Source organism: Amblyomma mixtum, chromosome 4 (genome assembly GCF_055824585.1).
Source record: "Amblyomma mixtum isolate Tamu chromosome 4, ASM5582458v1, whole genome shotgun sequence".
Taxonomy (NCBI): domain Eukaryota; kingdom Metazoa; phylum Arthropoda; class Arachnida; order Ixodida; family Ixodidae; genus Amblyomma; species Amblyomma mixtum.
This window is the reverse complement of record NC_143015.1, coordinates 33,192,384-33,217,568: the sequence shown is the minus strand read 5'-3', so window position 1 is coordinate 33,217,568 and position 25,185 is coordinate 33,192,384. Positions and strand designations below refer to the sequence as shown.

At 48.9% G+C, this 25,185-nt stretch overlaps 1 protein-coding gene across 8 annotated transcripts in view; it reads right to left on the bottom strand.

Annotated features, from left to right (window-relative positions):
* Window positions 1-25,185, bottom strand: part of sick (sickie) — a 973,111-nt gene that overhangs the window by 300,081 nt on the left and 647,845 nt on the right. The window contains exon 1 of one of the 8 annotated variants that reach the window (XM_089586328.1): window positions 367-1,549. The exons of the other annotated variants lie outside the window; for them this stretch is intronic. Within the exon in view, the coding sequence (XP_089442454.1) occupies window positions 367-409 (43 nt within the window). The 5' untranslated portion in view covers window positions 410-1,549. Of the gene's footprint in view, window positions 1-366; window positions 1,550-25,185 lie in introns of those variants that run through there. 8 annotated transcript variants of the gene reach the window in all.

Sequence of the window (25,185 nt, the reverse complement as noted above, 5' to 3'; positions counted from 1 at the left end):
AATAATAAATTACACCGTATCAGTAGCATCAGCTTCAGCTATATGTGTCTACACTTATGACAGCATGGCGCCATAATCTAAACCAACCGGTCAAAGAAAATAATAATAAAAAAGGACCGCAGATCTACCTTCATAAAGTCTGGTGAGCGGACATTATCTTCCGCCTAGACAAATTTACCGTGACACTATACCGTGTCGATCTTGTCGCTTGACACGCACGCCGACATCAGAGCTTGTTTGTGAAATCAAACGAATCATCCTAAGTCGAAACAAATTTACTACGCCATCATCGCACGCGTTTGCTCGCTCAGGTGTGTGAGTTCAAGCGAAGCTACAAAAAAATTTGATAGCGAACTAGAAGCTCACCCGTAGGCCTTCTGATCTGTCTCCTTTGCACGACCGTGGCCATGTTTGTCGTGCCGGCTCGGCGCTTTACACTGACGAAGAAAGTAAGTCACCCAGCACAGATGTCGTCCGGAATAGGGCAACTAAAATTGGCGCCCCGACGCCGTCAGCTCGAAGCCTGACGTCAGCAGAGCGATAGACGAACATCCAACGACGAATTCACGTTGGGCGAACACAACAGTCGACACGGAAGTCGGCGGCGCCGGTTTCGGCGCCCGGGTTGGTTTCGCTTCCGATCGGAAAAACGCGCGCGCCCTTCCGTTACTTTCAGGGGCAGACGAAAACCATGAGCCAGCGGGCGCAGGCGATGCACTCACGACCGGAAACACGTCACACTTCTCGGGAATAACGGGTAGCCGACACAACGCGCCACCTTTGGAAGAGAAATCCAGCAGGTGTTTGCAAACACGCTCGGCGGTCACAGCTGGCACAAACACGCGCTGATAGGAGCACCGGCATTCGAGATGTCTCGCTGCAGCAGAAAGAAACAGACGGAGAGCGTCGTCGTCTTCGCACTGCGGTGCAACCGCTCGGTACGTGACCGAGAAATTGAATGAAGAAGCGGCTCTCTACGATCCATCACACGGGAGAGAACGCGATGACAGCCGCTGTCGCTGTTCGGCGTCGGTCACTTCGTTCGGTCTCGTCTTCGAAGGCGCCCGCGCCAAGGCGTGAGCGCAGACGACGACACGCGCGATGGCGTGCAGACGACAACTCGCGAGACGTGCAGGGCGCTCGAGAGCGATGACGTCACTTCCGAGCGGGCGTCGTCACACGGCAGAGCAGTAGCAGACGACGTCGACGGTGACAGCTTCGTAGCGGCGACAAATCGGACGCGTGCGACGATAGACGCATCCGAAAGGAAGGTTAAGGTCGTCGCCGCCGCGCGCTACATGTGGCGAGCGTCGTCGCAATGCCGCCGTTTCCGACGACACCCTGGGCGCGGCAATCTCTCGACAGTGTCACCTCCACACAGGAGGCGAGGGATTCTACAGCGGCGTTCACAAACGACAAGCGCAGATGCCGCCGCTCTATTCGCCGGCGCGAGGACACAGTCACGCTCGCAGCCACAGCCACACACTTGCGCGCGCCTCGCTACCGCGCGGACACAGCCGCATCGGAAGGCTGCTGCCTACTACTGTAGTACTCGCTCCGGGACCTCGGAACGGCATACGCACCCTTCTCGCCTCGCTAAGATGCCGAGAAGGAAAGAAGGGGGCTAATGTTTTCTTTTTGCTTCTTGCGCCGCAGCCTCTCGCCACCTCTCGTCACGATCCCCGCCCTCACTCCCTTCCCCTCGCACATGCATCGCGGGCAACGGCGGTTATGTAAGCAAGAAGTTTCTTTACGCTTGGGGCGGACCCGTGCCCGCTGCGGCAACTGCGGCGCATCGCACGTGACGGGATAAAAACTGTCATTTAGATCGTTTCCTGCTGCGTTTTGACGCCCCGCGGCGTATTCCGTGCCGCCGTTGGAATCTGCCGTTGCCGAAGCTGCGCCAGACGAGAAGGACGCCGCGGGAGCAGACGGCCAAAGCGGCGTCGAGCAGACGGATATACGAGGCAGCAGACGGCTAAGCAGGCGAGCAACCGATACGGAGCAGACGATGCAAAGCAAGGAGGCTGACGACGCTCCAGCCTCGCTTTAGAGAAGGCTGGCGGCGCAATAAAACACGCCCGGTCGCGCGCTGCTACAGCGCGCTTGGAAGACTCTTCGCTTTCGACGAGGAAATGAAAACCGTGCTGCCTCTTGCGTAACGATTCGCTCCCATTTTGACGTTATCTTGGCGTTATTTTTTTTTTCTCCTACAGTTTCTTCATTTTGCTTCTGGAACCTGCAGAAGCTCAGGGGGAGTATTTCTTGCCGGCACTACTAGCTAATCCCCGGCGCGTAGCCGGATATAATAAGAACCTTGCGTATACGGGTGCTATAGAGAGCGCTGTGCAGGGAGTTTCATCTAAGACTACACAGTTTTTAAATATAGGCTTTGTGGGTTGGAAGAGTGCTTTTTACGGCATAGCATATTCAGCGGTGGAGTAGATCAGAATGTAGCTAAGACGCGCAAACTAGCAGGCTGGTTAAGTAATCCAAGGAGAGGGCTGCGTCAGGCTGGTTGGTTCATTTTGAATGGCACGACGAAACAGCGCTGACAGACGGGACGGAAGAAGAGACAGACACATGCGCTGGACTAACAACCGAATGGTTTATTGCGAAAGAGGACGGCAATATAAAGCATAGAAGGGAATAAAAGAAAAATGCGGTGCAAACATGACATAGCATACATTCGGGATATCATCACTGATTAAGAAAAGCGATCTCCTGTGGGAATAGAGCCAGCGATGGTAGGCTTACACATGAGCTGCCTAATGAGTGAATGTGAAAAGCCTCCGATATGTTGAATAGTAAGCTTTTTAATTATTACTGTCAGGCTCCTTAATTACTGAGAGGCGTGCAGCCCACCGTAAGTAATATCCATGTCAGTTTTTAAAATTTCGAAAACGCGTTTACCCTCGACGATGTGGCCTAACAAATTTTGGCTATTTCGGCGAATTACGTGCACTGGAGAGGTTACTTTGCCTGCAGGCCCGTGTACTGTGCGATGTCAGTGCACGTTAAAGGGCCACTGCCCAGGGTCCGGACATTTTTGAAAAACAAGCCCACTGCATAGATGAGGCATCGAAGATAACCTCCGCAAAATACTAGAGCCATGCGCGCCCCGAAAAGCTGCGAAAATTCAAATCAAAGCCCGCTCGTTCTTTCCTTCAACAAAAACGGGCCCGGCCCACTACTCTGAACCCCGCTGACGTCAAGGGGGGCTACTTTCGCTAAAGGCACTCCATTGGTGCATCGTTCTGACGGGAGAAGGTTGGGCGTAGCCTTGGCGTCGCGTCGTCTGCACAAGGCTTTCCGCAGCGCCTTCTGTTCTGGCTCATGCCTACAAACCCGCATGAAGGAAAAAAAAAAAAACTGCGGAGGGAGCGTGCGGCGACAGCCTTGAACCCTAGCCATAAAAAGTAAAAAATAGTAAAACTGAGGGAGTTGGTTCGCCCCCCCCCCCCTCCCCCCGCCGTGATCACCTCACGAGACGCTCTGCGTACGGGCTCCCTTCTCAGATTTTTTTTCTTCTATGCAAGCCCTCCAAAACAAGGTTTTAATTACTAGTGCAGCAGAGCCTTTCCCTCGCTCGCCCACTTGACCGCTCCGCACACACACCGCTTATCTTTCGTGCATCTTGCGTACGCCTTGACTCCAATGAATGACATATGCTTTGGAGCGGAGAAAAGACACAAACACACAGAACACAAACACGCATGGAGAAAAGCAAACGGGCGGTTGCCGGGTCCGCGCTTCGCCGTGTGTTTCGAACACAACCGACTTCCGCCCCTCCGCTCGTGAAACGGTGGGGAGGCCTAAAAGAAAATGAAAAGGTGGCTCGTTAACTGGGAATGACAAACAGATGTATGAAAGGATGCGCTCGCTAACAAGTCCAGGTGGTCGAGCCGATCGTGCCTCTCGATCGTTCAGTGTGCGGAGAAAATGCAAAAACTAAGAAAAGAATTCTATTGAAGGCGGGGCCATGACGTCGCCCTGTGACGCACTCCACAGACACCACGCCTCCGGCTTACACCGGAGAAGGAAGGGGTGATTTTGCCTTGCCGAGCCTACTCGACGAGGAGCGGGATAGAAAAATTTCGAGGAGGGAATGGAAGGAGAGGAGGCTCGCTCAAAGTGAGGTAGAGAGTGTTTGGGATTATGGGGTGGGCAGGGGCCCTTTAAGGGAATGGAAGGAGAGGAGGCTCGCTCAAAGTGAGGTAGAGAGTGTTTGGGATTATGGGGTGGGCAGCGAGCCTCCTCTCCTTCCATTCCCTCCTCGAAATTTTTCTCTCCCGCTCCTCGTCGAGTAGGCTCGGCAAGGCAAAATCACCCCTTCTTTCTCCGGTGTAAGCCGGAGGCGTGGTGTCTGTGGAGTGCGTCACAGGGCGACGTCATGGCCCCGCCTTCAATAGAATTCTTTTCTTGGTTTTTGCATTTTCTCCTCACACTGAACGATCGAGAGGCGCGATCGGCTCGACCACCTGGACTTGTTAGCGAGCGCATCCTTTCATACATCTGTTTGTCATTCCCAGTTAACGAGCCACCTTTTCATTTTCTTTTAGGCCTCCCCACCGTTTCACGAGCGGAGGGGCGGAAGTCGGTTGTGTTCGAAACACACGGCGAAGCGCGGACCCGGCAACCGCCCGTTTGCTTTTCTCCATGCGTGTTTGTGTTCTGTGTGTTTGTGTCTTTTCTCCGCTCCAAAGCATATGTCATTCATTGGAGTCAAGGCGTACGCAAGATGCACGAAAGATAAGCGGTGTGTGCGCGGAGCGGTCAAGTGGGCGAGCGAGGGAAAGGCTCTGCTGCACTAGTAATTAAAACCTTGTTTTGGAGGGCTTGCATAGAAGAAAACAATCTGAGAGGGGAGCGCGTACGCAGAGCGTCTCGTGAGGTGATCACGGCGGGGGGAGGGGGGGGGGGGGGCGAACCAACTCCCTCAGTTTTACTATTTTTTACTTTTTATGGCTAGGGTTCAAGGCTGTCGCCGCACGCTCCCTCCGCAGTTTTTTTTTTTGTTCCTTCATGCGGGTTTGTAGGCATGAGCCAGAACAGAAGGCGCTGCGGAAAGCCTTGTGCAGACGACGCGACGCCAAGGCTACGCCCAACCTTCTCCCGTCAGAACGATGCACCAATGGAGTGCCTTTAGCGAAAGTAGCCCCCCTTGACGTCAGCGGGGTTCAGAGTAGTGGGCCGGGCCCGTTTTTGTTGAAGGAAAGAACGAGCGGGCTTTGATTTGAATTTTCGCAGCTTTTCGGGGCGCGCATGGCTCTAGTATTTTGCGGAGGTTATCTTCGATGCCTCATCTATGCAGTGGGCTTGTTTTTCAAAAATGTCCGGACCCTGGGCAGTGGGCCTTTAAAGAACCCCAGGTGGTCGAAATTTCCGGAGCCCTTCACTACGGCGTCCCCTCATAGCCTGAGTTGCTTTGGGACGTTAAATCCCAATAAACCAATAAACCAAACCAAACTTCTCGAAAGCGCGTGCATTTTGGCGCGATGTAGCGAGAATTTGTTGGGACACAGCGCCGACGGTAGCAGTGTTTTCAAAATTCTAAAAACTGATATGGATATTACTTACCGTGTGCTGCACGCATCTCAGTAATTAAGAAACCTAACAGTAATAATTAAAAAGCCAACTATTCAACATTACTTAACTAGCCTGCTAGTTTGCGCGTCTTAGCTGTATTCTGATGTATTACAAGACTGAAAATGCTATGCCCTCACCCCCCCCCAAAAAAAAAACAAAAAACAAAAAAACGCTCTTTCAACTCACAAATCCTATTTTAAGAATTCTGTAAAGTCTAAAATAAGACACCCTGTATGTAAAAACCTTATGGGACTAACGTCAACTGTCCCAAGTATTTGAGTCCTTTTATGAAAGCCTCGCCCAGCGGCGACACGTATTCACTGGCGCCTCAGTGGCCGCCACTGTACAGTCGTGAGGTATATTAGATGGAACACAGCTGGAGGATTTATTTACTGATAACTCCATGATCACGCGCGACAAACGCAGTTTATTTTCTTGTTTTCTAACTAGGACTACTCTTTCCATATAACACACAAAAGTAATTCTCAAATTCAAAAAAGAAATAAGAAAATTCGCAATTTGTCTGAAAAAGTTTCGAGGACACTGGCAACTAAAGTGTTGAGAGGTGCAAGCCGAGGACACTATGTCGTGACGACTTCCGGTGGATGTGACGTCACACCGCTCCCATGGCTATATCGATACGCAAATTATACGTCTTACGGGAATCTTAAGAGTTAATTACTCTTAATTACACATTTCTCCATCTAATTTGACACTAATTCGACATTTTTCTGACCATTCTGTGACAATATTAACTATGCCGTGACAACTTCCGGTGGATGTGACATCACTTTGTTCCCGTGGCTATATCGACGTCCGCGCTATTTCGACGCAATTTCGAGATGTTTGCCTATAATCGACAGTCATCAAACTTTCCTTCTAGGTTCATTTTTTCCTCCTCCATCTGAAACAACCATTGGTTTTCTCCTATCTTTTTTAGTTCCCGAGTTAAACGCGTTTGACACGCTTTGTTAACGGACGACCGTATGCCCATATGCCTAATGCCCATATATGCAAAATTGATCATTCTCGTTTTTACATTCATAGATTCCACCCTTATAAAATATTTTCAGACAGTCTATGGAATGTCTATAGACTTCTGTCTATAAAGACTTTATAGAAAAATCCTAGAGAATAGTAAACAGTTTAGTTTATAGGGTTTAACGTCCCAAGCAACTCAGGCTATGAGAGAAGCTGCAGTGAAGGGCTCCGCAAATTTCGACCACCCGGGGTTCTTTAACGTGCACTGATATCGCACAGTACACGGGCCTCTATAGAATTTCGTCTCCATCGAAATTCGACCGCCGCGGCCGGGATTGAACCACCGTCTTTCGGGTCAGCAGCCGAGCACCATAACCACTGAGCCTCCGCGGAGGCCGAGAATAGTAAACAGGCAATACAGATCCTTTAGGCAGTCTATAGACAATCTATAGATTTATGGTCATACACTTTTAGTAGACTTTTGTCAATATACAGTCTATAGAGTATGAATCGAGAAAGAGAAGTATCTATAAGAAGGCAATAGTGTCTACAAGAAGTCTATAGACTTTCTATAAACCATTTTTATAAGGGCAGGGAGTCCTCGTACCCCTCCTGGCTAAGCGATGCGCCACTGCTCCGCGATGGCAGGTGATGCCACCTACGGGTACTTGTGCGACCGAGGTTGCTCTCTCGCGGCCAATCATTAACTGCCACCTGTCTCAATATTTGCTTGTTTCATCGCCGTCGCCGTGTTCCGCCACAGTCACAGTGCCAGCTTCATGCTGGTATACCATTTATTCACCTATTTGTGCTCCGACGCCGCTCACTCTACTCTATCATCGCAGGATCAACGCGAGGTGCCTATATGCGCATGACGTGAACGCAGAAATCGACAATCCCGAAGTGTATTGGGGTGATGCATATGCGCTGCAGCTAGTTTCAGGTGCGTTGGAATTCGTTTATTGCATCAGTCATTACATGTTCGTATTTTGCCGCACTGCGACGTACTGAGACCTGTAAAGTTGAGTAAACGATAGATACATTTTCCTCACATTATGAATAAAGGCAGCCAGTTGTTTTGCAAACGAGCCATACATGCCATGGCTACGCGATTCGCGGGCCTCAGCGCAATGCAAGGCATGCTCATAGAAATTAAGCCTCTCAGGCTTTTTATTATTTTGGCTGCATTTCAGGTCGCGTTTCGTCCAAGAACACATCACTAAGCAGCGCACAGTCGACGTCGCGTTGGTCTTGCGGTGACGCAGTAGAATCAACTATTTTGCAGCACAAATAAATTAGTACAAAAAATTGCGAGGACACTTTGGCAACTAAAATGTTGCGAGGGGAAAGCCGAGGACACTATGCCATGACGACTTCCGATGTATGTGACGTCACACTGTTCCCGTGGCTATATCGACGTCCGCGCTATTTCGACGCAATTTCGACATTTTTGCCTATAATTAATTAACTAGCTAATATACAGTCATCAAACTCGGCTTCTAGGTTCATTTTTTCTTCCTCTATCTGAAGCAATCATTGGTTTTCTTCTATCTTTTTCAGTTCCCGAGTTAAACGCGTGTGACACCCTCTGCTAACGGACGACAGTATGAGCCATTAAAGGCTTTCGCCTTAATAAACGATGTACCCACCCAGCGACTGCGAACAAGCATACAAGCAGTGGGAGAAAAATGGGAAGCGGAAGTAGCGGTGGCAGACGATCATCCCACGATCCTTCGCGCTGAACTCTGGAATGTCGGCTCCGGACTGATTTCGACCCCCTGGATCTCTTTATCGTGCACGAAAATCGAATCACCGCAGCGGGCATGTTTCGCTTTTCGCCTCCATCGGAACGCGGCCGGAATTTCACTCTGCGACCTGGAGGTCAATCGGTCCGTCTTCATTTTATCAGTTTTGTTCTGTGCATGGCGTCACAAAGCAGAGCTCGTCGACTGAAGAGGAACCAAAAGACACTGCTTGGTGCCGAGAAGTTTGACCAGACGCAGCCCGTCCGCGCTTCGCCCCCTTTATTCTCTTACCGTCGCCCACGACATCGCAAACCAGGCTGGAGACTTGTTGATAAAGCTGCTGCTGAAAAACGTTCCGTGTAACGCTGCAGCGTTAAGGGTACCGTTAAGAAATCGCCACAGCTGGCGTTGGCGTGTCAAGAAAAAAGGGGTTGGTCGAGAAGGTCGTGGCGTCACAACCACATGACCTCGAGCGGGTAATTAAACAACCCGCAGCGATCCCATAGTAGGACATTGATGACGTCACCGCACAGTTCCTCATTGGTCTACAGGGTCTTGACGTCATTCCACCACCATCGCGTAGTGCCTCTGAAGAAGGAAAATCAACTGCGCTGCAAATAAAAATGGGGTCGCACCGGGACTCGAACCGCTGCAGCCTGGGTCGTCAGCTGGGCGCGATGTCGCTTGACCACCGTGAAACTTTTCTTTCATGGCATTTATTCTAAATGGTTATGTAAAGAAACGATATATATTATATATATATATATAGTAGTTGCAGGAGGTCTTGTCGTTCAATGGGCCAGGAAGACTTGTAGAAGAAGGGGTCACAACCTTGCAATTATCTTAATTTAATACCGACAGTTTCGGACGGAGGACCGTCCTTCCTCAGGGTATACACAAGAATATATATATATATATATATATATATATATATATATATATATATATATATATATATGTGTGTGTGTGTGTGTGTGTGTGTGTGTGTGTGTGTGTGTGTGTGTGTGTGTGCGTATACACACCAAACAGATCTATTTACACAGCACCTAGGTAGGCGCTACGTGGAAGAAACATGATAGAAAATCTAAAAAATGTTTTTCGGTGGTGAAAACTCCGGCCTTTTAGTTTTGACCATCGAGAAACATTTGTTAAACTTGGCTAAAGGGAAGCCTTGTGTGTCTTGTGGTAAAGAAGAAAACTTGGAAAAAGGAGTCAAAATAAAATGAAATAAAATAAAGAGGAGTGTCGGTGTCTCCGAAGTGATATGCAAAAAGGATTGAAGGGCGCTGAAGGGCCCCATTAACCCTATCGCGTCGTACCCTTAAGGCGGAGCTTAAGTGTCTTCGGAATTCCCAGTTTCGCTTTCAGTCGAAATTGCCGCGCGTAAGAAAGGAAAACACCGAGACAACATTATCAACTCCTCAGGACTCAACTACCCTTTCCGTGAGGCCCTTAGAACCCACTCCTACCTCAAAGGCTACCCCTCATCCCTGCCTCGATGTTTCTACGCAGCGAGTGGTCGTAGCCTCAACAAACACTTTCCACTAGCGCCATCGTGGTTCCACCACTCAGCCGCACCTGTTTGCGCCGTGTATGCGCTTAGCGCGGCCTCCTCGTATACCTGCCGAAGATGCGCTTCGCGCGAAGCAGATTTCACGCCGCTTTCCGAGAAAAACCTCCAAACAGGTTACGCACTTCAGAAGGGAGAGCCGTGCAGAGCGCTGGCGAGGCCCCCGATGAGATTATTCCGAGGACACATAAATCTTTGACGCGCGGAGCTCCTCGCCGCTGCTTCCCAGCTATAATGCAGCGTTTGCCAACGGCTTCCTCCCGTCCATGTTCCGTACGCGTGCTTCTATAGGAGTAACGGCAGCAGCCGCACCGTGTCGAGGATTACTAGATCTCCGAGGGCGACAAGGAGCTCGACGCGGAGCTTTGTTGTCGCCGAAGTGCCGACGCTGCGCACGCCACCGAATGTCTTTTGTTTTGTAGTTATTGTTTTCAAGCTATAGGAGAAAATACACCGCCCCGTCGCCCGCTGGGTTAGGTGTGTGCGCTTCCACTACCACCACCCTACCTGGCAACGGCGGGGCCCTGTGCTGAGGCATGCGAAGGAATGGTGCGCTTGCCAGCGGAGGATAGACTGTGTGCTACGGGAAAGGCAGCCAGTCGAAAAACGGAGCTGAGTTTTGCGACGAAATATTTTTGTCGTCAGCTTATTGCGTTTGAACGAGAACAGCGCTGGTGGAAAGTCTCCAGGCCAAATAATTTGATTTTCAGCTCCGCAAGGGGCCACTTTGTGCGCACCTGAAGATTTAAGGTTGATGGTTTTGGGAAATTACCCATAAAGTAGTTGTGATAAAAGCTATGGTGATGAAATATGCTAGCAACCTTATAATGGACGCAGCTTGTATTAGAGCTCAAAACGAGATAAAAATTTTAGGTATAGTGTTGTTTACTTTAATTTTTTTTTCACTAATATACCTCTTTCTTGGATGGTTTATTCGTTTATAGGGGTTTAACATCCCAAAGCGACTAAGGCTATGAGAGAAGCCGCATTGAAGGGCCCCGGAAATTTCGACCACCTGCGGTTCTTTAACGTGCACTCACATCGCACAGCACACGGGCCTCTAGAATTTCGCCTCCACTGAAATTCAACCGCCACGGCCGGGATCGAACCCACGTTGGCCGAATTTCGATGAAGGCGAAATTCTACACGCCGGTGTACTGTCCGATGTGAGTGCACCCCTTCAGTACGGCGTCCCTGACAGCCTGAGTTGCTTCAGGACGTTAAACCACAATAAACCAATAAACCAACCAAGAAAGAGGTATATTAGTGAAAAAAAAATTAAAGTAAAGATTACCTCTTTCTTAAAATCAAGTGAATGCAGTCTCGGTAACTTGCAAGGCAGTAAAAACAATTGTTCTACACAACTGGGACTAAAATTATCAGCTTTCAGAGAAAAATTTACTGGTTATGTTTTCTATCATTCTTGGCGCAATAAAATACCCGCCCATGAATTGTTTTCTTTTAGTCATGAAAATACAAACTGACTTATGCTCTTGATTTAAGCTCCATTCATGGAAAAGACATTAATTGAAATCTGCAGAAAATTTCCTTTGCTTACACCTTATAGTTCCAGGAAAAATCTTATTCTTCTACTTATTTCCCTCTCATGATCCGAACCAGCTGCCTCTACCTGCCCTAAGTAGACATATTCCATTACCACTTCCAGCACCTCGCTACCAATTGTGAACTGCTGTTCCGGGCCTTTGCGAGACTCTTGAAAATTACTTTGGTCTTCTGCATGTTAATTTTAAGACCCACCGTTCTGCTCTGCCTGTCCAATTCATTGATCATTCTTTGCAGCTCATGTTTTGAGTGACTTAGCAAGGTAATGTCATCAGCGAATGGCTAATTACTTAGGCATTCTCTATTAACTCTTATACTCAACTGTTCCCAATCCAGGCCTCGGAACTCTTCCTGTAAACTGGCGGTGGATAGCATTCGCTATATCGTGTCTCCCTGCCTGACACCTTTCCTTATTAGAATTTTATTTCTGACTTTATGAAGTACTATGGTAGCTGTGCAGTCGTTATAGATGTCTTCCAGTGTTATAACATAGGACTCTTCTACACCCTGATTCCGCAATGGCTGCATGACTGTTGAGGTTACCACTGAGTCAAATCTACAGGCGTACACTTATAGAGAGTCCCAAAGCAACTCAGGCTATGAGGAACGCCGTAGTGAAGGGCTCCGGAAATTTGGGCCACCTGGGGTTCTTTAACGTGCACTGACATCGCACAGCACACGGGCCTCTAGAATTTCGCCTCCATCGAAATTCGGCCGCCGCGGCCGGGATTGAACCCGCGTCTTTCGGGTCAGCAGCCGAGCGCCGTAACCACAGAGCCACCGCGACGGGGCATATAGAGAGTCTATGGAGAATCTCTCAACATTGTATATATTTATGGGCATACGCTTTCAGTGCGCTTTTGTTTATAAACATTCCATAGGCTATGATTAGACAAAAAGAAATGCCTATCGGAAGGCACTAGAGTCTATAGACACCTTTAGCATACCGTGTACCATGTTAGCCTTACCGGTACCGGAGTACCGGGAGCCTGAGCGCAGCCAATGCACATGCGCAAATTGCCTTGACGGCACCAGATGGCGCCACATACCCGGCAGCTGTGCTCGCGCCCGCAGCGTCGGAGCCAATCAGCGCCTGCTCACCGCCGGTGGGCGGGCTCCCGCTACTCCGGTAACGGTAGCGGTAACACGGTATACGGTATGCTAAAGGTGTCTATAGAAGTCTGCAGTCTATGGACCATTTTTATCAGGAAGGTTAGCCGAACAGCGACTAATAGGAGCTGAGATATAAGTGTACGCTGAGGTCACCGTGACATAAAAGTCTTGGCGCACGGTCACATTGCTGGCACCTGTGTTCGTACTAGATTTTACGGTTAAGTTCTAACTTCCTTCGGTTGCAGTGTCCCGTTAAAATGGAGGGGCCCGACGACTTCCTTATCAATGTTAACTAGTGCCGCCAGAGGTTGAATGAGCAAGTGATGCAAAGCTTGTTTTCCTATTGAACGAATGACATCACAAAACAAAGTGAACAAAAGGCTTATGGGGGAGGAGCCTCAGTTTGCTGAGCCGACGTTTCGACAAGAGGACTGGTCTTCGTCTGTAAACGTTGCCTCAGCAAACTAAGGCCGCTGCTTCGCCTGAGCCAGTGACCCGGGTCTGCGGCAGTTGGAGTTTGTGGACATTAAAATAAGCTCACTACATTGTTGCTGTCTACACGTAAAGAAAAAAAAAAGATTTGAGGCAGAAAACTGGATGAAAAAGTACGAAACCACGAGCCCACTTTAGCACAGTCGAATACAAAGCGAAACACAGCGCGCGTATTAGGGAGCCGGTTCGGGGCTCCCCTTCTCGAAACGACGCTTGAGAAAAGGCAAGCGCGCATTGTTGTGGCCTGTGTTCCGTGGAAAACACTGCCGAGGTCAGTGCAGTCGTTTCGCGGTATTAACCTGAATTGCACTCCGCCTCTCCTTCATTACCGGAAAAGAAAATGTCACAGCCAAATAACCGAGCCTGCCTTCGTGATTACACCTTGCCAGAAACGGAGAATGCCATAGAAAGTGGACTAATAGGTTAATGCGAGGGTTCTATTCCTATTCGGCCATTGTAGCTGGCCGAACCACTGCCACGCCTCCACGGATGGTGGAGGCGTGGCAGTGGTTCTACTACTTCAGGTCGTAGAGTAAGCGAAGACTTAAGGAAGCAACGAACACAAATACTGAAGCTCGAACTAGTGTACACATTGATGGTTTATGGTTTATGGGAGTTTAAAGTCCCAAAGCGACTCAGGCTATGAGGGACGCCGTAGTGAAGGGCTCCGGAAATGTCGACCACCTGGGGTTCTTTAACGAGCACTGACATCGCACAGAACACGGGCCTCTAGAATTTCGCCTCCATCGAAATTTGGCCGCCGCGGCCGGGATGGAACTCGCGTCTTTCGGGTCAGCAGCCGAGAGCCGTGACCACTGAGCAGAGATTGCAGAGATTTTTCACTTTTATCCATTGTAAACAACACGAAACAGAAGAAGACAGAACAAGCAGGAGAACACGAGCGCTGACTTTCATCTGGTGAGTTATTAAGCACACGTACATTCATACCGTTTCCATCCACAAGAACAAGGAAACAAACAATCCAGAAACAAAAAAAAAAACGAAAAGAAGCAATGCCTCATCACTAAATCGTATCCTTCCTTCAGAAAGTACGTTCTCCAGACAGGAAGTTTCGCGGCTAACCAGTGATAATGAAGGTTTGCTAACACGTGCATCGACAAACTCTGGCTTCGTCTTTTTCACGCATTTACGGCGGATAACACAAACGAACTTGCCCAGCTTTCCGTTCTTCCAGGCTTTACGTTTAATTTTCCGTCTAACATCTGCACCTCCTAAGATCCGCATCTAACCTCTAGCACGTACCTCTAGCACGTGCTTGTTGCAGCACACAGTGATCAGAATATGTTTCGGCATAGAATTGTGCCATGTATACGAGTCAGTATTTCAGTTATTTCTCATCCAATGTAGCGCTAAGAGTTCTTCGCAGTCAAGGAAAAAAGAAACAATGAGAAGAAAAAGTAGAAGGCAAACTTTTCGCGCCGAAACGCATAGCCGAACGAATTTCGCCGCCATTCTATTCCCTGCTCCGATTTCCTCTCCACTCCTGCGCGCGTATGCTCGTGACAATGCAATCTCGGGTCCACGTCGAGGTGAGCGATTTCGCGCCGGGCGTCGTCGACCCGGAAATTCTATTTCGCCGCGTCGGCAGCACGACCACGTTCGCCAGGCATCGCGGGTCAGCTCGAGATCGAACGAACCACCGCGCTTTCTCTGACTGGCCTCCGAAGAAAAGCGCCCCGTGTGCCAGCGCGTTCTGTTTCACGGCTCAAAACGCGCTTTTCGGCCCTTCTTCGGAGGTCGGCCGAGAAAGCGCAGGTTTGAAACCATAAACAGAGCGCGCAGACACGCACGCGCGACTCCGAAAAATCTCGCCCTTGATATAGAGCGGCGAATTTCGCTTCGGAAAAAAGGGACGCACTATAGCGGAACAACGGAGAACCCAAACTCATTTCTCTGTCACGCTTGGAGGCGAAAATCACCGAGGTGCTTGACGGGCCCACTCCACGCGTGTCCTATGACGAATGATCGACAGATATGTGCGCCAAAGGCGGCCACGTATAGGCGGCCAACCGTTGGAAGCAATGCTGAAAAAAAAGCAAAACAAAGCGAAAAACATAAACCGTCAACGGCAGGGGGTCACTCGGGTGTAGAGTTGGTCATGGCGCGAGGTTATGCGCTATTGTGTGCGCAAGAGACCCACTTCGCTTTCGTTATTACTTTATTCGTTTTTTTTTAATGCATGGGGAGACATTTGACGGTGCGAAAAGTGATTTCGAAACACGCACCCGTTGATGTCCATTAAAGAGATAACAAAGACGAAGGCATAATGCGCTCCAGGAGAAAGCTCTGATCCAGTTTTATTGCGATGCTCAAAGGCAGTCATTCGGAGTGAAGTTGGAGAGCAGCGGACATGCCGGTGAAACTGCGCGCCTAATACCCCAGGGCGAAAAGGTAGAAGAAGTAGAAATAAATGAACAAGCAAACAAACAAATCAACAACAAAAAAGCGTCAACGAGCGATACCACTTCGGCCACGTTACCTGGCCTCCGCACAAGGGCGAAAAAGTAGAACTAGAAATAAATGAAGAAGCAAACACACATACAAATAAGCAAAAAAAAAAAGCGCCAACGATCAATACCATTTCGCACGGGTTAGCTGGCCTCTGCACAAGATCGGGCAGAACACGATACAACACTCCTGTCGACTGCTCTAGAAACAAGCGTAAAACGGCGCGCGCTGGGCGAATGGAACCACGTAGAATGTGGCTGGCAAGGAACAGAGCGCGGATTTGAAAACAACAACAACAACAAAAGAAAAAAAAAAACGACCACCCACCCACCTACCAGCAAGGCCCTGGCGGTCTCCGGAGAGTGACGATAAACGCGAGCGGGCAAAATGGCCAAGCGCCCCGCGTTGAATGGCCACTTGCCGGTTCGTGCGCGGTCCAGTTGCAAAACGGCGAGCAACGTACAAGGCAGTAGGGGAGCCTCTCGGAAGAAGGGGTCGTCGGTTTGACGTCCATTGTTGTTCCTGTCCCAGTTGCTGGGGCGAGCTTCGGGGGGCGCCGGACACTCATTACGGACGCCGATTACGAACACCTGCCACAGCCCATCCCTCCTTTTCTTCTGCGCTGGAACGAGCGGCGCCGCATGCACTGGCCCAGACGGCAATCGGAGTAACGGCCGGGAGCCACGCTGCTGTAGAGCGGACGCATTGGAAACGCAGCTGCACTTCGGACGGTTAGGGTGGACGGCAAACTGTCGTTAGCCTGTTAGCCATTGGGTCCTGTACTCTAACTGAGCGTGAGAACTAAGCCCAAACTCTACAGGAGCCATCAAAATAGCAACCATCAAGAACAGCATACATTTTGTAGTGTAGCAGCCGTGCTCGCTCACTGTGGGTAACTGTGTGGGTGAAAGACGACGACGATTCAGAGGCGTGAAGCTCTCTCGCAGCCCGAACGTTTGGCCTGGACCTTTGCTGGACATTGGAAGGCGACCTAGGTTCTGCTGAGCCACAACTTCCTTTTACAGTTTAAATTCGACTACGCTCCCCGCCGAACTGTCCTGAAGGCGTGAATGATGGCTTAAATAGTCGCGTTTCGCACGCACTGCAGTATTGTGCAACTCCCTATCCGCTGAACTGCAATCTCAGAAAGATCAGGGGATGGCTGTACGAGACCTCATAGCCAGCAATTCTGGACAAAAGCATTTTTGAACGGGAAACATTTTTATGCAAGCAATCTTTTCACATAATGACAGTTTTCCCTATAACAATCAATATATCCGCCGATCCCCCGACGGCAATCTTGACTTTTTTCTCTATTAATGTTTCTGCTATCGTCAAAAGCGTTGCCCATTGGTTCTCTATGCGAGTCTTAACTGCTCGGTGTGATCGATGGAAACACTTTAAAAGAAAGATTTTGCTAGATTGAGCCGCAGTACCCGGCTTCGAACCCGACCGCGGCGGCCGCGTTTCGATGCAGGCGAAACGCAAGAGGCGCCCGTGTGCTGCGCGATGTCAGTGCACGTTAAAGATCCCCGGGTGGTCGAAATTATGCCGGAGACCTCCACTACGGCACCTCTTTCTCTCTTTCTTCTTTCACTCCTACCTTCCTCCCTTGCCTTACGGCGCGGTTCAAATGTCCGCCGAGATATGTGAGACAGATACTGCGCCATTTCCTTTCCTCAAATACCACCCTTACAAAAATGACTTTTGAGCTTCAGTTGACGCCTTGTTGAGCTCCTGTTGAATCAACTGGAAACCCACATGAACTCAATGTATGTTGAGCCTACACAACACCTGCTACACGGAATTTTTGTTGAGCGTAGTCAAGAGATTTACTATTGAGCAATTTATGTTGAACTTAAGTTGAATCATCTCAAGACAGCCGTTTCTAAGCCTAACTAAATGAAATCATTTCGACATGCATCGGTAAACAGAACCTGATCACATTACACATATTAAGAACGCACGCAACACCCGTCAAAACTCTCATAAACCGCTCAAAGTCATTTTCTTGCAAAGAAAAAAGTGCAATATGCTCATTCAGGCATACCTACTTCGGATGATTCGTATGTGCTCTCATAAAAAAGGGCGCTTATTTATGCTTTATTTAAGTTGTTTATGAATGAATCAAGGTCGTCAAATAATAGACCGTTGCATATGAACTTCGTTACTTCTACTACACATAAAATAAATAAATATTAACAGTAGTAACTGACATAACTTTGCTGATCGGCAGTCTACAACCTGCGCAGGTCGGCACACCCCTGAGTAGGACTATATAAGGGCGAAGCCGAGGCTGCACTTAAGATCGTAAGATGAACTCTGTCAGTTCTTTCTATAGCCTCGTGAGCAGTACTGTCCCATGCTCTTTATCTGATGGATGTGTAGGGCTAAGGTGTATATATGTATGTATATATATTGATGTACATACGTGTTTGTGCGTATGTGAGGAGCACTACGTCACAGGGGATGACGGCTTCACGTTAACGAGAAATTGCAGCAATAAATATGAATATACCACCGAAACTTGCATTGGTAGTCGGTCCATCTAGCGCAATACGAATGTATTCCCAGGATTTTTTTGCTTTTTTACCCCAGCCAAGATTCAGAATGGCGTGTTGATTCACTCCCGTAATTCCAACATGAATTCAACATGAACGCAAAGCAGAAATTTCATTGAGAATGCTCAACTCTAGCACAGTGGCCACTTTTCCAATGAGTTTCAACTCGGCCTCAACAATTCACCAACACTAGCCCATCCTGGTCACAACAAAAATTCAACATGGCGTGTTGAGTCTGCTCATGAGAACTTCAACACTGTCTCAAGAAGCATTTTTGTAAGGGCAATTTACCAATTTACCTTCAATATTTCCGTAAAACTATCTTACAATTTTCCAATTTTAAAGATTTTTGTGCGAAATTGTTGGACATGTCTTTTCAAAAGTTGCACCAACCCACCTTCCTCAATGACGCTAACCTACGACTGAAAGAGCGCCGGAGAAAAACGCAACACAGCGGAAACCCTAATTGCAGTTTTAAGGAGAAAGCCAGACGTCAGGGACATAGTATGGTCCGCTGCGGATGCGCTTAACTACACCGCCAACAATGGAAGGGTTACTACTTCAGCAACGGGCTTAAGTGGCCCCGCCGCAGTTTGGCCCAGTGCAGTGCGACAAAGCAGCCGCGCGTGCAAGACCCATCCGGCGGACAGAACACTGCAGCCTGCTGTGTAAAGAACGCAGCGAAGCGAGACAAATTGAAAGCGAGACTCACGCGAGCTCGGTTGGAAAGAACGAGCGTCGCTCTTCCGTCGTAGACGCGAGAGAGAAACGACCACCAGAAACAAGTACCACGCTCGGCAGCTTTCACCGGGACTTGAGTTGTGAACGAGTTTTAGTGATAATGCGGCGAATCTCTTTAGCGATTATTCCTTCTTCAAAGCTGACGGCACGCCGCTTTGTCGCTTCGTTTGTGATGCAAGACGCCCCTAGATTTATCTCGATTAATCGCATCCAGGCGGAGCCGATTCTACGTTGTTCCAGAATGTTCTAAATAACTTTCCAAACTTCATCTAGAAAGTTCGCTATCAGCTTTAAAAAGAGCACGGCCGAGAGGGGCGGGCATTCATTTCGACGGCCGCCGAGTTCACCTTTTGCTACGCCACCGCCGAGTTCATTCAGTTCATTGCGGGCGCAAGTCAGCCCACATAAAGAGTTTCGTTTGGAAGCCATCCTCACTGTTTCCCTGCTCGCCAGACTGCAGTCACCACTACATGACAATATTTACGCCTCTAAAGGTGGCGATGTTGCGACCCTTATAGCCAAAGTCTAGTCAGATCCCCGGAAGGAGAAAGGCGCATAGGGGGACGTACTGAAGTTGAAGGTATTGTAACGTGGTGGTGGTGGTGGTGAAAAACTTTAATATTCAAAGAGAGCTTGAGGGCTAAAAACCCCTGCTGCATCGTCGGTATCCTTAGTCCGGGACACCGCACGACGAGGCCCTGTCTCGCGCCCGCTTGACCAGAGCCCTTTGGGACTCCAGCGTGGAGCAGTTGAGGAGGGCAGTCGCCCATGCCTCTCGGGTGGGGGTGGGGGAAGGGGGAAGGTGAGGATTCTGAGTACATGCCCACACCATGTGAAAGATATCGCAGATCTCTCCACAGTGCGGGCAGCGCCCATCTGTGTTCGGATCGAAGTGTTTTGCTATGGCAGGACAGAGAAGAGTTCCTGTCTGCAGGCGCCGCAGAGTTCGCTCCTCGGCCAGCCGAAGAATGAGGCGGGATGAACCATGAACAAGAGATGATTTAATGGCCGCTGGCCTAGCGCGAGCGCTCCGTCCCGCGCCACTGCCAGCTTCGTCTTCTTCTTAACAGTATCAATGAATCCCCTGAAGTCGGCTGAAATTTTATTTACGACACTGGCGCCGACCACGGCGGCCTTCATAATAATCGCTTGTTCACAAACGGGGGCCTCGTTCATTTTGAACTAGTCCCTCGTACTAGAAGATGAAACGTCAACAATTCTTTTTAAACTGAGCTGGCCGACATCGGCGTTTTTCCTAAGGTACAGGGGATTAGGTGGTTGATGCAGAAGAGAGAAACAATAGTTTAGGAAGGTAGACAAGGAGTCGCTGTGATGGGATACACCTTCAAGGGACAATGACAGCAACTCTGCTCAATTGTTGTTGCTCGTAAAAATCTATTCTGCTGCTCTTCTTGGGCACGATGAAGCTTTTCCGGCAGCAAAAGGCGCATTTATTGCTGAAGAAATTGCACTTAATAATTTTCCCCCATTCCATACAAGCCCGTGACGTCAACACCGAAAAGGATTCGGTGATCATCGCTCCGGGGTGGATAGAAATGTTGCCTGACGTTAGGGATCAGTGCGAACAAAACTGTCTCTGCGTAGCCACAGTGTACTTGCGAAAATGGCCGCTGGTGTCGATACCTCTATCTGTTTTCCTTCTGTTGTTTATAAAAGCCCCATTTTAGCTGAGAGTAGCCACTTTGTCGTTAGAACGCGGTATTTGATCCATACAGGTCCGGCTCAGTTTGTTCCCGACGTCTCTTGAAGAGTACCCGCCGCGGTGGCTCAGTGGTTACGGCGCTCGGCTGCTGACCCGAAAGACACGGGTTCGATCCCGGCCGCGGCGGCCGAATTTCGATGAAGGCGAAATTCTAGAGGCCCGTGTACTGTGCGATGTCAGTGCACGTTGAAGAACCCCAGGTGGTCGAAATTTCCGGAGTCCTCCGCTACGGCGTTCCTCATAGCCTCAGTCGCTTTGGGACGTTAAACCCCGATAAGGCAAGCCAATCTCTTGAATAGTAACACATTTGGATGCAAGAGGGAGTAAAGAAAGTCACGGCTCAAACCAGAAAGCCGGCAACGTGAACTTTGGAGAACTTCCGAAGTGTTTCAGTGAGTTGGGCCGTACCCGTGAAGAATACTCGGCTGCCCCTGGTCGAAAAGATGGCGTCGGTATCCGTGCCGCCCCACCTCACCAGAGTGCCCACTCGCAGGCTCACATAAGCCACGCCCACTTGAAACACGCAACTGAGTGTAGATGGCACGCTACCGTGCGCAATCCGGCCTCACATGTGGCTCACCTGGATGACTTTAGTTTTTCTAACCAGAGGACGCGGGAATTTACGGTTAAGTGAATGAATGAATGAATGAATGAATGAATGAATGAATGAATGAATGAATGAATGAATGAATGAATGAATGAATGAATGAATGAATGAATGAATGAATGAATGTTAGATTGCAATGCCTGCGACGGCGAAAACGAGCGCCTACAACCCATGAGAAGGTGCAGGGGTTGTTCAAAAATCACCAGGACACAGGGTCTGCTTTCGAGCAGTACAGTCCGGCACTTTCCGAACCTATTAAATCACTCCTGTGTTCGGAAGTGAAGGTGAGACTCCTCTCCACCTTCCAGATTTTTTGAGCTTCGGCGGTGACGTAAACAGCCCGCTACGCAAGGCTCGAAACCACACCCTGTGGTCTGGTGACTTTTGACGACCTCTGCGCCTCATACGGACGTACAGCTATTCTAGTAATAATGAAGAAAACGGCATCGTCTTCATGAACAGTTATTTTGATAGTTTCAGCAGGAAATAACTTATTTGCTCTTACACGAATGCACCCCTCCTTCCTGTTCTTTCTTAGACAAATTCAGTCTTCCAAGCCGGACAATAGAAGCGGCGGCATCGTTCCAGGAACGGTCAAAAGACAGCAGCACCAAAAAGACGAGGTCGTCGGTGCATTGTCCTCAGACGTTCACCGATACGTCTGCGCCTCGATACTTAGCTTGTTCAGTTTGCCAGAAGATGGCTTGCCGCTGTTTGTTCGACGTGAGCACGTCAACGACCAGACGACAATGCGCACTTCTCTGCCCTCCCTTGCATAGAGGCAAAGAGCTGCTTCCCTTGCAAAGAAACAAAAGCCGGTAAGGAATTTGGTGTCGGCTCTTCCATTTATGTATACGGCAGCTTGCTGCTTAACGGTCCTCTCGGGTTCTATGGCTCGACGACAGTGACCTGCGTGAAAGTCCTTCTTTGTTGCTCTTGTGTGTGATTGATGAAAGAAGCTCCCAAGAAGCTACAGAGTAGGGTTAATGAGGAGGGCCCATACCACGATCCCATATCATTAAGTACTCAACAAATGCACAAGCTAACTAATCGTCGATTTTGACTATCGCGAGCTGCACGCTGCCGAGCGTTCCCCCCCCCCCCCCCCCCCCCCCCCCCCCGCCAGCTCGTCCGTTCACCCGAAGGAGTCTGCCTATAGTCAACGAAACAGGCGTACCGTATGCATTCTTCTGCCTCGAAAAAGCGAGTTGGCTACAAAATATAGCCGGGTACAACTTAAGTCTGCAGTGAAGCTCCGCCCACATTCAGCATCCGCGCACAGAGTTACTCCACGACGAAAAAGTAGTCCGCTGCTTAAACGTTTCTCGTTACCTAAACAAGGAGCTTATCACAAGAAAAAAATTATCAGCTCTAGAATTTTGATACGTGATTTGTTTGGTATAGTCAAACTTGAAAGAGGTGATTTCGTTTACTGTTGCGATTGGGCAGCGGAGTAATACAAGACGCCGTGGACCGCGGCCCAGTGTTAGCAACTGCTGTTTTTTAAAGTTGTATCCTACTATAGGCCCAGAATAGCATCACTGTGGTATACCCAAACTGGACACAGACGGCATTGCGGCCCTTCGAGGATATCGATTCTGGGAACGGCATCCCTCCAGAGTCCCTTGTACGGACAGAGCAAAAAAACAACAACAACAACTATACACCTTCACTGTACGACTCGACTCGCGGAGTCTCCGACGTCAGCCGGTCGAGGTTGCCTGGCAGGGATCCCGCATCGCCGACGCTCCCACCGGCGTCCACGTCAAGAACAATGCGCGATCCCGCAGATGCGAGGACGGCGTCACGAATGGCGTGCCGAGATGATGTCGTGGCACGATGAGCGCTCAATCGGTAATGGAGGACGCCCCTAAGTACCGCGCTCTCCGAGCTGGCCGGTGTAACACTGGTGTGTGACAGTGAGAAAGCAGTTACGGCATGACATCCGACCCCCCCATCCACGCATCTTTACGGTGAGCGTTACAGGTTATGACCCTATGATACAGGCTATGATACAGGTTATACAGGTTATAGTTTGCTATTTGCTGCACCCACAGAAACTGCATAAACTGCAGTTCGGAGGTGGTATTTTTGTTTGAAGAGGATAGTATTACCGCCTGTCACTGACAAATGAGTAAAAGAGGCTAAAAGAGAGAGAGACTCTTTAATGAAGAGCAGAGAATTTAGCCGGCGTTTAAATTACGCTGGCATGCTACTCTGCGTAGGGAGGGGAATTTGGGAGATAAAGCCAGAAGGAGAGCAGTGTGGAAGAGGTAAAAAAAACGAAGATAAAATGCGGCCATGAAATGGGTACTAAGGATGCAATGGCGAGTATTGATGTAACCTATGGAATGATGGGGTGCATAGTCTGTCAAATGGGCTGACGAAGTTCACTGCATGAAGAATGCATGAAGGTAACGTGCAAGTGAATTTAAAGCTTATCGAGATGTCCAATGTCTTTTAAAAGAGGCTAAAGATGTGTTAGGCCTCATAGAGCAGTAGTTCAGAAATCGCACTCAAACAGAGGTAAAAATAATTCACACGTAAGTTCGCCTAATAGGGCGCCAAGGTGTTTCGATCACGGCTCTACGACACTAAAGAAGTGCTACAAGTCGACGACACAGCTGGAAAGCGATGAAGAGGTACGGACGGCGATGAAGCTCTCAGGCTGACGAATTTGCTTTTTGGTGCTTCTCAATGCTCAACCATAGTACAGGAATAGAATGCTGTGTTATAGCTGTGTATATAGCTCTTATAGCTGTGTAAAAGCTGTTATAGCTGTGTAAAAGCACCAAAAGCAATTTCGTCAGCCTGAGAGCTTCAGAAGCTTCATTCCAAGAGAAGGCAAGCGTAGCAGGGTGCGGCAGAAAGTTAGGTGGGCGTAGTTGAGAAGTTGAGAAGTTTGCGGGGATACAATGGCCGCAGCTGGCAAAGGACAGAGTTAATTGGAGAGACGTGGGAGAGGCCTTCGCTCTGCAGTGGGCGTAGTGAGGCTGATGATGATGATGATATAGCACAGGAGGAAGACAAACAAAAGTCCAGTGGGGCAAAAAAAAAGAGGAAAAAAAATCTGTGAGGCAAACCAGCCTTGCGTGCTAAAGCAATACGTTGGTCATAAAGCACCACTTAGTACGGGTACCTGACAGATATCGGCGACATCGTATCTTTAGTGTGCAGCTAGATATCAATTCAATTCAATTCAATTCAATTCAAAACTTTATTTCCAACGACTCGTTGGGGGTCATCAGGCAAAAAAGCTGCCATTGGCAGCTTGAGGGTGCCTGATGCCCATACAAGGCAGCAGCATATAGCCAACACAAAATTCTGAACACATGTTCAGTTACACTTTCACACAAATTGACTCATCGGAACACATTCGAAACACATCAAAACACAGCACAAGAAAGTATACAGTACGAAAAACATAAAGGCAATGAAAATACATTGAATACGATTAGCTGCACAAAAACTGGGATGAGAAAAAAATTTCACGCGTCTGTTTTCTATTACATGCGCTTACGTCAAAATTTGCAGACAGTAATTTGTTAAGCAAGCACGGCAAGTTGTGCGTGAGCGACTGTAGCATATAATTTGTACGTCTGCGTGGTATCAGCCATTTCTCAGATCCACGGGTGCGACAATCACTTTTCTGTTTCTGCAAATGCGAAAGGAACTTTTCATCGGAAAATAAGTATGAGTACAGTAGACGGAACTCGTAAATTTTTTCGACGCTTATTATGTTATACCGTGTGAACAACGGTGCAGATGAATGTAAATAGGACACATTTGCAATGCAACGAAGTGCTTTCTTTTGAAGAAGGAGCAGTGTTTGAATATTTGTTTGTGTGGTTGTGGCCCAAACCAGTGTGCAGTAATTTATGTGAGAGGAAAACAGTGCATGATAAATTTGAAGTTTTGCTCTATCTGGAAGAAAATGACGGCACCGTGCTAGTGCGCCGACTGACGTAGATAGTGTCCTTGATAATGATTGAATGTGATGATTCCACGACATGTCAGCAGCAAAGGTCACG